This window comes from Mercenaria mercenaria, chromosome 16 (assembly GCF_021730395.1).
Source record: "Mercenaria mercenaria strain notata chromosome 16, MADL_Memer_1, whole genome shotgun sequence".
Classification (NCBI taxonomy): Eukaryota; Metazoa; Mollusca; class Bivalvia; order Venerida; family Veneridae; genus Mercenaria; species Mercenaria mercenaria.
The window spans coordinates 35,282,870-35,299,010 of NC_069376.1; the positions used below are offsets into that span (position 1 = coordinate 35,282,870).

Below are 16,141 nucleotides of genomic sequence, written 5' to 3' on the forward strand. Positions count from 1 at the left end.
AGACAAACATTTGTCTTGCCTATTGTATACGGTTTCATGAATTATAGAAACACATTGATTCGCAAATGAGAAGCGGCATATGAGAAGCGAATCTGCCCAGTTACATTAATATCTGTCCTGACTCAAGTTTGTGGAAATTCATTTAATTGTCACTGGTATTACACATGCACGAGCGCGTCCCGACTCCTCAATTCCGCACGACTGGAATTTACATTTACATCTACATCTTTCAACCATCCGTCGATTTCCGACTATCACTTGGCGGCACCGTCAGAGAAACAGTTGGTAAAGAAATGATATGTTACAAATGTTAAGACTGAGAATAAAGGCTAAAAAGACAGTATGTTACAGTAAAATAGGACAGAAGCAACGCAATTACATATTGACCACCGCCAGCCTTTCTCTAAAGATACTGAGACTAAGGCTGGGGCTAGATTTGACATAGGTTGATAGGGAGTTCCAGAGTCGGATGGTCCTTGGGATGTAAGAGTTAGAAACGGGATTAAGTAATTTAGGTTTCCAGTTGAGATAAGATGAGTTTGGTCGACCCCTTATTTTGTAAAACATTACTAATGAGGTATATGACCTTCTGTATTGGAGTGTATTCCATTCTAAGGCGTTCAACATTTAGGTAACGCTACTGGTGTAATTGTACTCGTACATAACGTACCTGGCAGCTGAACTTTGAATATTTTCAACTTTACTTGCTAGAGTTTATGTCATGGATGCCAGACGCTTGGACAGTACTCCAATTGTGGACGAACATAGGTATTGTAGGCAGCAATTTTGACCTTTTTATTGTCAGTTTTGACATTTCGTTGTATGTAGCGAAAAGTGGAAGTTGCTTTGGAAGTAAAATTTTCAATGTGTTTAGACCAGTTTAAATCTTTGGAGATGGTTATACCTAGGCATTTAGCTGCTTCACATGTTTTAGCTCTAGGTTATGAAGTTTGTAGGGGTACACCACAGGATTTTTCTTTCTAAAGATTCCAAGGATATCACATTTCTCAGGGCTGAACTCCGTGGACCATGTCTTCTCCCAGGTTTCTGAGCTAGTGAGATCTTGTTGCAGAGATATATTATCTTAAATGGAGTTAAAGGTAAGGTATATTATGGTATCATCTTCAAACATTCTTGAATTACATTTGACTGAGTCTGGTAAGTCATTGATATATACCAAAACAAGACAGTGTCCAAGAACAGACCCCCAGTACAGGAAATTCACTGGCAAAATGACCATCAACAGCGACTTTCTGGGATCGGTTTGACAGGAAGGATTTGACCCATTTGGTGATTTGTGGGTTGACACCAAGGCGTTGTAATTTATAAATTAACCTAATATAATCGACCTTACCAAACGCTTTGGAAAAGTCCATGACAACAACATCTGTTTGTGTTATTGTAAAGTTACTGGGTGAAATTAATCAGCTAAAGCTCACAACTATGACCTGCTATAAGCCGTGCTGGAACTGGCTAAGTAGATTATGCTTATCAAAATAAGTCATAAGATTGGAAACAACAATGTGTTCAAGGAGTTTAGAAGCAATACAAGTTAAAGAAATTTTATGGTAGTTACTGGGTTTTGAGTTTAGACCTTTTTTTTTTTAAATACGGGGGCTACGGTGGCTTTTTTCAGTCACTGGGTACAAGGCCAGATTACCTGTATATATATATAGGCAAGTACGGAGCAATTTCATGGTGGAGTTATTTCAGGATGCGTGGTGAAAATTCGTTTGGCTCTGAGGCTTTATTTAGTTATAGGTCATGGAACAGTTTTTCCACACCTTATTTGGAAACCTGTATCTAACTCATCTCTGGAGCATATGTGCTTTAGACTAAGGGGTTGGGGTGGGGAAAACACAGATTCAAATTGTTTGTTTAAGATATTTGCCTTTTGACCGGGTCTGATGGACCATCTGATTTGAGGTGGGGGAGGGGGGGCTGGGGGGGGGGGGGGGGCGGGGGGGGGGGCAATGCCGACATTTTCTTTTTTGTTGTGCTTGATAAAGCTGTAACACGTTTTGTTTTTACCGGGTTGTGAATCATGGTCAAATGTGATACTTTCCATATATGACCAGTATTGGGCTCTATGTGCTTCCGGATAGAAGACTTAAGGGATTTGAATCTCTGTTGATGGGCCTGGTTGGGAGATTTCTGCAGTTTCTGGTACAGCTTATCACGCATGTGTATGAGTCTGATAATTTCAGTAGTTAACCATGGCAAGTCGGCACGGGGTGTTGATATTTTGGATGGGATGTGTTTTGACTTGGACTCACTAAGGCAGTCCTTGAATGAATTTCACGCTACCTCGGGGTCTGAATGGGTTTCGGCGAGAAAGCTAGTACAAAAGGCCGTCATGTCTGATTTTAGCCCTTTCCAATTAGCCTTCTTGTAGAGCTTAATTGAGCGTCTAGGTTGGGCGGCCCCTATTAAGTTTCAGTTCATGGAATATATCATGATCTGAGGTGGTTAGACTCTGTAGGGATTTAACCAGATGAACATGGGATGGATGGTTTGTGAAAAAATGATCAAGGGTGTTGGATCTTAACTATTTGCTCAAAATTGTAGTGGGAAGGCTTTTCGAGGGATCTACTTTTCAGATTTTATTTACTTCACAACAGCGGGTGTTAAGTGCTGTGTGGCTGCCGTAAAAAGTCGCCCCGACTTCATCTCAGTGTTGTTATATTTTCTGGTCCTTCGGGATCATTGATTTCAACTCATTCAGATTTGAAGATTGAATACTGCTTAAGCCGGTGCTAGGGGGCGTGGGCAGTGTTGCATTTTCCATTACTGCCCATGAACAGACTCAATCAAACCGAGTCTGCAATTTTCACTGTTTGTCTTGTTTTCGGTGCTTCCGAGGGATCTACTTTTCAGATTTTATTTACTTCACAACAGCGGGTGTTAAGTGCTGTGTGGCTGCCGTAAGAAGTCGCCCCGACTTCATCTCAGTGTTGTTATATTTTCTGGTCCTTCGGGATCATTGATTTCAACTCATTTAGATTTGAAGATTGAATACTGCTTAAGCCGGTGCTAGGGGGCGTGGGCAGTGTTGCATTTCCATTACTGCCCATGAACAGACTCAATCAAACCGAGTCTGCAATTTTCACTGTTTGTCTTGTTTTCGGTGCTTCCGAGGGATCTACTTTTCAGATTTTATTTTCCATAAATTCTTTAAAAAAGGATCAATTTTTACATGGGATCTGCATCTAGTTCTTGAGGTTCATAGTAGGCTCCGACAAAGATATCTTTAAGGCCGGTGATGGTGATTTTGGCCCAATCTATACTGCAAGAGGTCGTGAGATCTAGTTGTTTTTGGCTAAACAATGCATTAGATATTGCTATCATTACTCCTCTGCCTTAACCACATCTTATGTCATCCCTTTATATTTTGGACTTTCAGGGAATGTTTCAGAGGAACTGATGTCTGGCTTAGGCTTAAGACTGCTAATTGTTCATTATGCGAGACGTCGGCATTACTTTGTATGCTTAGATATTTCGAACCTACGTTTAATTTTCAGAATGTGAACGGTTCCCGCTCATGCGCTACAGATATAAGCTTTCTGTTAAAACGTAACTGAAATAACATCATTGCCGCTTAGGTATTTTCAGATGTTATTGAAATTATATTTCTGATCATTTAGAATAGCAGCCAATTCGTTGTTGTAAGGTTCAAACAGAGAGCGTAGAATAAGTTTAGTTTCGTCTTGAATCTCGCCGAAAGTTTCTTTGGCTTTGGTGTTGAAGAAACGTGGCATGTTGGCTATGCGGTATAAATCTCTAGTTGGCAGTGGGTCTGTAAAAGATATAAAAATAGTTATCAAATATATATTGAAATACTAGTATCCCACGAAGATTAGGCATGTACTGCTTTTTAAGATAAATATAAATTATTCTCTACCTTGTCCTCTACCTATGCTTCAAGTGGGGAAGTTGGCAGTTGCTTGCGGAGAACATGTGCAGAATCTAAAGGTTAAGTTAACTGCTCGCTGTACTGCTGAAAAACAGCACTTAACCCAAAGAAAAGAAAAACAACTACCTTGGTAAGTGAAACACAAATTCACTCTGAATTTTCTCCCTTCAACTTAGCAAGATTTTAAGGATGCTTGTATCCCATTCCGTGTAATATTCTGTGCTTTACACTATTTTAAACATCCAATTTTATTAAATTTGACCCCTGTGGCAAAATAATGGTCATCCAATACGTCACAGAAAGCACGCGCCCCGCCTTGTACTGACCTCGGACACCAGACTGTTTCTTCTGTCAGTTTACCGCAGAGAAAACATTTCGAACTCGCGACCTAAAAGTTAGTTAGTATTCTGCTTTGCCTAGTAAGCTATCCTTGTATGGTTTTAATAGGTAATTATCTCCCCGCTCGCTCACTTGCTTATATCCATCAAAATAGACATTTGTCAGTTATTTGTCACAAAAAGTCAGTACAGAAACAACGGTTTTGACTGGTTTGAACAGATCGTCGTAACGTAACTGAATTATTGAGCTTAACCCTTATATATTACCCTGCTAAATCCCAGTAATGAACTTGTTCATCTTTCGATTTAGATAGTACCATTATCTGTATCTTTCTAAAAATATACTGACTGAATGGCGAACAGTACAGATCTTGATCAGACTGCACGGATGTGCAGGCTGATCATGATCTGCACAGGTCGCAAAGGCAGAATCGATCTAGTCTAGCATGATTAGGGTTAAAATCGATGTCAATCAAACAGACTAAATGTATTTTGAAAACCAACCTAGATGCAGAAATCTGAAAATTCGTAGCAATGAATCTGCAATATTCTGTGAATACTCCTCCGTCCTGAGAATAAATATCTGTTTCCTTGGAAACACTTTTAACCATTCTTGTAAATGGACGGAGTAGAAACTACCGGATATTGGTACCTGCGTAGAAAGAATGACAAATATTAGATATATTTATTTGCACATATATATACATCGTATTTTATCACAACATTTCAAACATATCACATTAAATATCACAATAAAAATATATCACAGAATTCCTTGATCTTATTTACAAGCACACAACTTACTTCTGTCTGTAGTAACTATTTTATGAAACATAGTTAGCTTACAGATACCTATGCCTACAAAAAACCTAGCCCATTTTAGTTAGATTTGAAAAATGTGTACTGAGGAAGATGTTTATGTGCAGGACAGCCTATAAAAGTCTAAGACTTATTTACAAAGGGATCCTGTAGTAATTAGTAATCACTGGAAACAAAAACAACATTGTAAACCCCTTAAAGATAGTTCTTCTTTAAAATATGTTAGAGCTGAACTATTTATCGGTTGCCATCAACATACGGACGATTCAATATACACTGTATCTGCTTTAAAGAGTTCACGCTCCGTGAAGTCGACGCTACCGGGCATAACATATGTTGTACTTTACAATATCTCTCATGTTCAGTCTCAATCAATCGAACCTAATCTACTCAAATTAATTTTTTGGCTGTCTCATATTCTTCGAAAAGAACTTACTACATATATTCTTTTTATTTTATAGATAAATGAACTGGTCGCCAATTGCGTGCGCGCGCGCGCGCGCGTGTGTGTGTGTGCGTGTGTTTAAATCTTACAAGATATTAGGACGCGTCAAACGTTTAAGGGCAACTTCCAGCATCTCATTTAAATATTTACCCATAGATTTCTGATTATACCCTCATCGTACAGACAGGCTTTCATGCTCCGGTCTCTCGCGCATGACGTCAGCAGTGATTGTGACATCAGTACATCTTCATGGAATTCTGCTGCTGTTGTGCCAAAACCTCCATGTAAATAGCTACTGAATAATCTGAAGAAAAAGTCACTGAGTCGTAAAATAGAAGGAGCCGTTATATTTATATTTGCACGTTTGCTTTTTACGTCTTTCACTCAATGACGTACTATAACTATACGTAAATGCCCGCGTTATACCCCGACGAAACAACGTCCAGAGGAGCACCGGAGTCTTCTTCCTATAGTTTTAGTTATTCTGTTTGTAAGAATATCTAGATTTGTTACCAGTTACGCGACTTCTCCTTCCAGACAGTTGCAAATAACTGTAGTGGACGCTCCAATTCTGAAAGCTTCCGTGGTCCTTTAGCGCGCCAGGTGTAAGTTACCGATACATGGTGCACTTAACCTGTTAGTAGTTTTAGTTGAAGGAGCGGGGGCTCGAACTCACGACTCAGACAGTGCTACCAATGGACGCCTGCGTCCGCTCTTCCATTATGGTTTACATTATGTTCTCACTCTCTCAAGACTGAGATTAGGAATAATCAGTTCTCGTACAAGACTGTATGTGTATATTATGTTCTCAAAATCCACTGAATATGAATACTATTTTTCTTCTTTGCTACTCAAAATGGAATATCTTAAGCCGACCTTCGTAAATAAATTTGTCAAACAACTGCCTTTACAAATTTTAAACATTCTGAACAATTAGGAAAAATAATGTGGTGAAACAACCAAATACCCTAATGCTACAGTTTTTACTGGGATTTATTCCCTTTTTTTCCCTATGCAATAAAAAAGAAAAATTAAAGGTCGACATATTAACGCCTTCTAAACGAAGGAGATTAAATACTCATACAACAAAATGTGTGTTTGGACCTCGAAAAAAAAGAAAACCTTCGAGTTCAGCTTAAAAATCTAACCACAGTTTTTGAAGCGTGATTCGGAAGACAATAATGAAGAAAAGTTTGAATACAAAAATCGAAAAAGAAGAGCTAGTTTTGTAAAACAAATAGTAAATTAGAGTTATGGAACTGCGTTCTGCGCTGAAAGCCAGTTCATCAAGTGAACATCTGTGTGAAGTTTAAGTCCATTCCTATCCGTGGTTCTTACATAATTATACAAAATTAATTAAATATGTACTCCGACGCCGACGAATGAGTGAGTGTAATAGCTAAAAGTGTAAATATTCTTAAATTTGAAATATTTTGATTGTTTGCTTACCTCTCTATTGGGTCCCTAAAAATCAAGATCAGTTTTACGTTGGGGTTCACGTGCTTGATAAGAGTGGGTGTGGTCACTTCCGGAGTGTCAGTAGTAGGGTCATTCTGTGGAATCTGTTTCCATGACGACTGGTCCCAGAAATCCATTGGATCACCATGTCCTAATTATAGTGTCATAGATATGTTAATATATGAACAATCTTGCAACATATTAGCTTTAAAAAGAAAATCTACCCCTGAGAATGGTGAGAATGGAAAATCATAACAACCTATTAGGGCATGGATATAGTTTTAACTTGGTGTTAGCCAGCACAACATGCACGTCACGATGGACTCTGGAATTAATATTCGTATTCAACAGGGCAGGACAAGTACTTTTTTTTCGTTGTACCTTTCTGTCTTCAAAAAGTGTTTCGCAATTTTTTAAGTTCTAAACAACTGTGTGTATTTTTTTTTGTCTTTTCGAAAGTGGGCCGAAGAGTTAAAATGAGAAATTTTGTATGACGGCATTGTTTAATTTTGTTAAAATGTAAGAATATTATCGACAACATATTGCCCTAAGCATATGCTAAATTTGAAAAAAGTACTGTCCGTAATTTTAAAGACAGTGGGAAAGTAAACAAATATCGGGTCAGCTGTTTTGTTCAGTATACAATATTTTTTGACTGATATAACTTCTAATGGCCGCGAGATATGATAGGTTGTTCATATTTTCTTATTTTGCTAATTTTAAAACATATGTCAGAGTACTTTGACATTATCTAATGACTTTATCTAATGACCTCGTATAAAGACATGTGTAAAATGTCAATCCGATAACTTTAGGGATAAAATAGCACATGTATAATTACAACATATGCTATAACAGCATATAGTAATGCAAATTACTGAAAGTGTAAACATGTAACAACATAAGCATGTTTGTCACCCTAAGCTGAACAAGTCTTACACTATCCATTTGTTTGACCAGAACAAAATGCACACGAACTCACATACCGGTCACAACAGGGTGGTACAATGATCCGTTGGGCATTCTCTTTGTGTAGCGTTCAATGGCACTAGCGTCAAATTGGTCTATAAAGTTGTCAAGTGTCTTATGGTCAGTAATTTCCATGTAGAAGCGTCCTGAAAATTACAGAGTTATTTATCATTCATTGTAATTGCGGGGATTTGTTGTTTTTGGCGGTGGTGGCGGAAATGGTGTGTTTTATTCTTTGTATCTTGACTTGTGCTTGAAGAATGCTCTAAGACTTGTTAAAAGTTTAGTACTTTTACCTGTGTGAAGTCTGTATTTCCACATTTGACCGGTCCAACTGGTTAACTGCAAGCAATGAAGTTCAGTCCAACTGGTTAACTGTCACCTAATTGTCGTGACGTGAAAAATGTGTATGAATCCATTGTTTGTATATGTCATTCCCCTTAAATATGTTTAACTTTATTGGTGAGTCATTGTTTATGGACCTAGTTTTGAGACATCATGTAAACAAGTTTTTGTATTCTACTGTGTTCCAGAACATTCTACACAGTACTGATACAGCGTGTAATAGTTATTTTTAAAGTCTGGATTGTTCTTTGTTTTTCCAGAATCGTGTTCTTCTTATTCTTAGTGTTACATGGAACCTTCTATGATATATTAAATAGGGTGCTGTCTGACACCAGGCCAGAACTTAGAGTTATAGGTCTTATTGGAAACTTTCCTGTAATTCTTATTAACAAAATATTACCAGTTTGGATATTTTTAACTTTATCATAGCATAAACTGCGTCAAACTATATATCAGCCAAAAGAACAAACTCTTGACAAGCGATATATATGAGTCCTATTATAAAATGTTTGCTAAAAATCGTATAGAATCGCCTTACTATGGCCGTACCGCCGCCATGTCCAGTACTGGGTCTCTTTGCCAAAAATGCCATTGTTTTCCAGTATCTGAGGATGATGACAAAGTCGTTCGAACAAATCAGTGGTTCCCGTTTTACACACGCCAATAATATGGAAATATGGCAGACATTTCAAAGAACCTCGCTGGTACCAGCAAGGATTCCGGAAATCCGGTAAGAACTGTGGTCGATTCTGGAAAACATTGTCGTGTTGCATTTAACATTTTAAATAACTGGAATGCAGGTGAATGTATTTTATATGCAGGAACCAAAAGATTTTATTTCATTTTCGACTCGTAAATGTGTTTCGTAACTGGTCAATAAAAATATAGTATCCTGCATGTAAACGTTTTTTTTTTGAAATTTGCGCTAAGCATATAGCTGATCTTATAAAGTCATGCAAGAATAACGTATGGTTGTATAAAATTCTGTTCTTTGATCAGACATCGTCAAACAATTAAAATGAGGGGTTAAAACCAAAAATACGTATCAAAGTTACAATGCAATAATCAATTAGGTAAACTAAACCTTAATGACGATCGGCAATTTCCGTGCGAACGAGTGTCATCGTATGCTATTTCGGTATCCTTTGGCAAACGTCGGCAATAACAAATTCCTTTTCCATAACAACCGAACAATGCCGAAATCACGGAAAAACGTAAACGAACGGGAAATACCGATTGTCATTCGGTTTCCACTAATGTTTTTCTAATTTACTAAATTGTAAATATGATATGCTCACCATGCACAGAATATCTTCCACTCCAGTTACACGCCTTATACAGCTTGAATTTACAGTAAACCCTTCTTCTCTTACTAAATCTTTACCATAATCTGTATCAACATAAACAGCTTGTTTTTCAGAGGATTCAGGTTTGGAGGTTTTCTGTGTCAGTTGGTATTTTTTGTGTATGTTACTTTTATCATGCATATTTTTGTAACGTAAAACCTCGTTTGTTACGTTTATATTCAGATTTTTCAACAATTTATTTAAACTATCTTTAAATTTGTCTTCGGTTATTGCATGTTGGAGTTCATGATTATCCTTTGCAAGAACGCTGAGGTTTAAGTTTAATGATGTTAAAAATGAAAGGGAACTATTGTGAAAATTTGCCGCCAATACGATGACTTCACGTGTCGACCTGAATTCTACTAAATTGTGCAGCAATATGAGAATAACCCCATACGCTCCCACCAGCGCAAGAAATAGTTTCCGCTTCTTTAAATCCATATCTGTAATGAAAAATAAAAGAAATAAACAACGTGATTTAAACAATTGCTATCCGCAGTCACGCTGAATGAAAATGTTAATAGTAGGAGAAGAAAATACTCGCTATGTGCTCAGTTCGGTACATAGTATGCAAATTCAAAACCCTAGGAGTAAGTTTTACACAGAACCTTTATTTTCTTTCGTCTAGTTCAGTTTATTTAAAGACCCACCACGACCTAGTGACCTCCTTTTTCACCCATAAATTCTTCATGATAATCATTCTTATACTAAAAGTTAACATACAGCTAATCTACAAGTTTTCAGGTGGACAATTTAGGCCTTTCCTGAATAAATGTGTTTACACAACTTTATCTCTGCCAACTTATTCAGTCAATCTCTTTTCAGCATATTTTTAAGAATATAGATGAATAACTATCTTACACTGTAAAAATAAAATGTGATTGAAATTTAATTAAATACACTGATATATGTACTTAGTGCTACATTTATTCTACAAAATGTAAACACATTGTCTTGGCCTAATATATGTCACTGTCAATTTGAAACTAAATTATTTTATATCTCATATTTTTCATGCAAATCATTACCATAATGGAAGTCCAAATATATACAGTTATTTTGTGGTGTGTCTTTAAGGCTCTCTCTGACCGTTAGTCAACAATAAGTGGCGTTATCCCGAATAAATCACCAGCCATGTCAAAAACGTGTAAGTCAAAATCAATGACTTTTGAAGCTTAAGTACAGGATGTGTAAAAAGTTCGTTGCTATTTTCACCAAAGGCTTCATTTTCAAACGAGGAGGCAAGTGCCGCTGTAGCTTAAACATTCAAACAAGAACGCATATCAGTTTTTAAAAAATTGAATAAAAAATTATAATTTCCGGACAAACTGGATTCTTTGTCTATAAAACATACATATACTGGCCCCATCCACTTAATTATACAGTTTACATGTATTGGTAACTTAGATAAATTCATGGTTCTGGCTAATATAGCTTATAGGTGTGTTTATCAAAAATGAAAACTTTCAATCAATATTAGTTACGAAATGGAAAAGCTAGCCTGTAAAATATTCAAGAGCTTGATGTTATCCGAAATGGCATTATCCAAACTTGGCACACTTTTAAAATGTAATGTAGTTTACGGTTTACATGCCAAATTGCATTTGATGACATTCTTGTAACTAAACAGGGTTTACAGTAACAATGCAAGACGTGATACAAAATCCATCGACACTATACAGTTTATTAGGGTAACAAAACGAATAAGAACGAATTTACTAATCACCCTTTATGTCAGTGTACAGTAACCAATTGACTATTTGCAGCCAAGTTTTTTATAAGGGACGTTGTAGCCGCTCGATGAAGTGCATGTGTCAGTTCCTCCACGTTTAACGTATAAGGATAGGGAAGCTTGGGGACTTCTCTGCATGCCGGCATGACATCAGCTGGTACGTAGGCAGTGTTTCAGGCTCTCACTCTCGAGCATCAGTCAGAACAGAGACAGTTACCCCCCACCCCCCATGTAGTCATAACCTTTCATTGATGTCATAACCCTTCTCTAGACGAGCACGCATCGCAGGGCTTGATATATGATCATAAAGATGTTACAATATTCCAGAGTCATGGTCCAATGTTGTTTAAAGGCAAGTCATGGTCCTAGGTTGTTTAAACTCTAGTCATGGTCTAAGGTTTTTTAAACACGAGTCGTGGTCCTAGGTTGTATAAACTGGAATCGTAGTCCAAGGTTGTTTAAATTTACGCTTCTAACGTTTCCATTCATAAATGTCACGCCTGTCTAATTAAATAAGTGAATGAAACACGCGATGTACTAAATAATAACACAATCATTCAACCAATGAACCGCTTGACCTGTCATGGTTGTATAGATACTATATCAATCCATTGATTTAATTTCACTGATTCGATTCAAAGTAATTTTCAAAACTGACTTAGTAAAAAATGCTATACTTCTCAATATAGACTTAGTTTAACAATTATCATTTATTTATTTCGTAGTCATTTTGCAATACAAATATCGAATACATAATTAAGGAGATTGTCATCTAGCTACATTGCATAAATTCCGTTGTCCAGCTACCACATGTCAACATAGAAAACAATTCTTTTATCGCAATCACTTTCAAACAAATACAAATCTGTTTAATACTCGCACCTTTTTTACTGTGAATGTCCAAAGAAAACGTATATGATAATGCCATTCCAACGTGTGGAGGTAGCAATTCGAAACAATATGTCGGACTCTACCAGCCTTACAACTCTTATTCTTCCTGCATCTTCTACGATTTCTTCCCCTCTGTCTTCTTACGGTCACATATGGAACTGGAACAACTCACATCTCCTGGCATCACCTGATGGGTACAGACGTACAATCATACAAGGTGAGGGTTTGTCTTTTTGCCTCCTTTCAAATGTCATTTAAAGGTTTAGCATGTTTTACAACCTTTGAACTTATTATTTGGTTGTCAATGCTTCTTCTGAGAGCTGGTGACATTCATCAAAAACGCCTGGCCCAATACAACCACGACATCTTCCACTGTCAACTCTCTTTCAGATTCTTACATTTTCGAGGATTTCCAAAACTCACTGTCATTTGTCCATTATAACGTACAAAGTTTCTTTCATAAAAGGGATATTTTCCAGGCTGAACTACAACATTTCGACGTTCTTTCTTTTTCTGAAACTTGGCTAAGTGATCAGATCGAGTCTTCTTCTCTCATATTTGAAAATTTTGCACCACCGTTCCGGAAGGATCGTAATGGCGGTAATTATGAAGGTGTAATCGTGTACGTCAGAAGTTCATTTCCCGCAATTAGGCGCACTGACTTAGAAGTAGACGGCATTGAGTGCATTTGGCTAGAGATTCACATTAAACACAGAAAAATCTATTTGGTACCTTCTACCTACCTCCTAACTCGTCTCCTATAGTTTTTACTCAAATAGAAAATTCTATTGGTCTTGCTTATGATACTGCTATATCTGACATTGTCATCACAGGTGACTTCAATCTAGACATCCACAAACCCTCAACTAGTTCCAAAATACAAGACATAATTATACAATACAACATGACCAAAATATAAGATTCCACTTCCCTATCTTCTGCTGTCTGGATGTTACAAAGCCAAAACGAGCGACGTTTAAACGGAGAGTCTGGACATTTTATCAAGCGGACTATGAAGGTCTACGTCGAGAAGCTTCAATATTTGATTATCAGTCGCTCTTTGATCATGACATCGACACATACACAAACAATATTACCAACCAAATACTGTCTATTTCTAACAAATACATTCCAAACAAAATTGTTACAATACGATAATCAGAACCACCCAGGATCCACAACAAGAAAACGTGCATATGACAAAGCCAAAATATCACAAAACCCTCGACACTGGCAAGCGTACAAACAGCTTAGAAACAAAACAACTGACATGCCAAACACCACTTATCCCTAAAGATTTCAGATAAACTAAAACAGCCAGATCTTAAAACAGCAGACTAATGGAGAATACTCAAACAATTCACAGCACCCACCAACAAATCAAATATCGATACATTACATGATAATGGAAACATAGTCACAGACAACACTGACAAACCCAACCTGCTGAACAATTTCTTTCAAACCCAAACACAGCTCAACGATCAGAATAAAACACTGCCACCACTACATGTAAACCCAGATGCAAATGTACTCACTAACATTCAAATCACAGAAGACGAAGTAGAGATTAATACAGGCAAAGCATCAGGTCCAGACAGCATGAACAGTAGAATACTCAAAGAACTCTCACACGAAATAGCAAGTCCACTATGCTCTCTTTTCAACAGATCTCTTCATATAAGCAAGGTACTATCTCTTTGGAAATTAGCAAATATCTGCGCTATTCATAAGAACAACGATCCTCATACAGTCTCTAATTACAGACCTATATCACTACTAAGAAATATCAATAAAACTCTTGAAAAAATCATTCATAAGCACACATAAAACTTCTTCATGTCTAACAATGTTATCTCTTCACTTCAGTCAGGCTTTGTTCCCAACGACTCAACTTCCAATCAATTTGTTTTTATTTGTAATTCTGTCTGTCAAGCACTAGATGAGGGCAAAGAGGTCTGGGTTGTATTTTGTCACATTTCGAAAGTATTCGACGGAGCTTGACATCGTGGTCTCCGTTATAAACTGGAATCAAAAGGAATTTCAGGTCTTCTGTGGTTCAAGGACTATTTATCTTGCAGAAGGCAAAGGGTAGGTCTTTGTGGTTCCTCATCTGAAACTGTACTTATGTCAGCTGGTTTTCCACAAGGTTCCATCCTTTGTCCTCTTCTTTTTATTCTCTGTATCAATGACATCTTTACGAACATCGGTTCTACTATTCGTCTCTTTGCTGATGACACAAGCCTGTACATAACTGCTGATGATCCTATACAATCAGCAATTACACTCAACACAGTCCAACAAAATGGCTGGTTGATTTCAATCAACTTCCTTGCTCATTTCACGAGTACACAACAAACCATACCGCCCTCCTCTCTCAATGAATGGCACAGTGATAGCAGAAGTAAACTCTCACAAGCATCTAGGAGTCACATTTTCTCACGATGGAACTTGGCATGAGCACATCGAGACAATCAAAACAAAAGCATGGCAACGTATCAGTATTATGCGCACACTCAAATTAACTCTTGACAGAAAATCATTAGGAACTATCTATACACCTTTCATTCGCCCTCTCCTAGAGTATTCTGACGTCGTTTGGGACAATCTTTCTCTCCGTGATCAATATGAGTTAGCAAAAATACAACATGAGGCGTGTAGAATTATCTGTGGGGCATCCAAACTAGTTTCTATCGATAATCTTTATAAGGAAACCTGCTCTGCGCAAATTTATTCCTGCCATCGGTTGTACAGGCCTGGAATCAGCTTCCTCTTGATCACCGCAACTGCACCACACTCAATTCTTTCATAAGCAAACTCAGTGCCAACAAACCCAAGGTTCCCTCTCGTTACTACATTGGCAATCGTAAGCACCAAATTCTACAAACGCGTCTCAGCACCTTAAAAGAACATCTATTTTCAAAAACCATAATCACCAGTCCTCTATGTGAATGTGACCAAGCCGAAAGTACTCACCATTACTTTTTTGATTGTCATTCCTATCGCAAACAACACACTGTACTCTTCAATCACATTCAAAACCTCACCACACCTTCTCTGTCTACACTTCTATTTGGAGACACAAACCTCTCGGATGATTCAAATAGTGATTTGAATTAACTGCATTTATTAATACAGTAAGCATATCCTGGATATATTTATTTGCCATTCCTCACCACAAACCCTTTCGGCGGGGGATACCAATTCATCGAATTTGCTTGTTCTTGATGAAGCCAAGCATCTCTCCATTTTCCATTATTATAATTATTATTTTGTTTTGGTGGAGGGGTAGGGGTTACCGTAGCAGAATAGATACAGACATGTTACTGGAAGATACATTCGAAAGAGTGTATGCCAATAAATTTACTTATACATATAGAACCAGGGCTGAATGGTATAATAATAAATTCCGTAAATTCATAAAAGATTTGTTAATTTCAGTGGTGTATCAGTCTACCAATGTCTTGGAAACGCGTGGTAAAATTGCCTGCCTTAACGTTTCACTATCTAAAATCCTGCAGAACAAAATGTCTGTTTGTTGTTTCAGTAAATACATAGGATAGAAACTCGAAACAGTTGTTGTGCTTTAAATTTATATAGAAGCACTTGGACCCAAATTTCGTATTTGAAGATACGATCAGTTACTATATACCGGTATAGTTTTTGTAAACATAAAATTTACAAACCTTATGTGTATTACCAGTGCTTTACATAAGGTTTAAAATAGTACACAATTAATACAGTCCTGTATATGTGTACTACCACAAAAAAGGGATTTTTTTTTTAAAATAGTAAAGGGATACCTAATTACGAATGTAGCTCTATGTAGAACTAAGTAAATTTGAATATATATAATCAGGATTTTCAACATCTGAAGTATATACC

At 37.2% G+C, this 16,141-nt stretch overlaps 1 protein-coding gene across 1 annotated transcript; it reads right to left on the reverse strand.

Annotated features, from left to right (window-relative positions):
- Positions 1–1,977: 1,977 nt before the first annotated feature.
- LOC123541034 (carbohydrate sulfotransferase 15-like) lies at positions 1,978–10,072 on the reverse strand. The gene is made up of 7 exons (XM_045326386.2): positions 9,586–10,072; positions 8,826–9,036; positions 7,960–8,088; positions 6,965–7,124; positions 5,666–5,819; positions 4,756–4,903; positions 1,978–3,796 (listed from the first exon to the last, which is right to left on the reverse strand). The coding sequence occupies exons 1-7, from the start codon at positions 9,772–9,774 to the stop codon at positions 3,609–3,611; spliced, it is 1,179 nt and encodes a 392-aa protein (XP_045182321.2). The 5' UTR covers positions 9,775–10,072; the 3' UTR covers positions 1,978–3,608.
- Between the last annotated feature and the right edge of the window lie 6,069 nt (positions 10,073–16,141).

What these genes read in the sequence shown, in the direction of transcription:
- LOC123541034 (XM_045326386.2), bottom strand. Translation starts at nt 9,774, where the DNA reads ATGCATGATAAAAGTAACATACACAAAAAATACCAACTGACACAGAAA. An exon ending in GTACCACCCTGTTGTGACCG is followed by an intron (nt 7,125 to 7,959) that starts GTATGTGAGTTC and finishes CACTATAATTAG; the next exon opens with GACATGGTGATCCAATGGAT. An exon ending in TTTAGGGACCCAATAGAGAG is followed by an intron (nt 5,820 to 6,964) that starts GTAAGCAAACAA and finishes CTTTTTCTTCAG; the next exon opens with ATTATTCAGTAGCTATTTAC.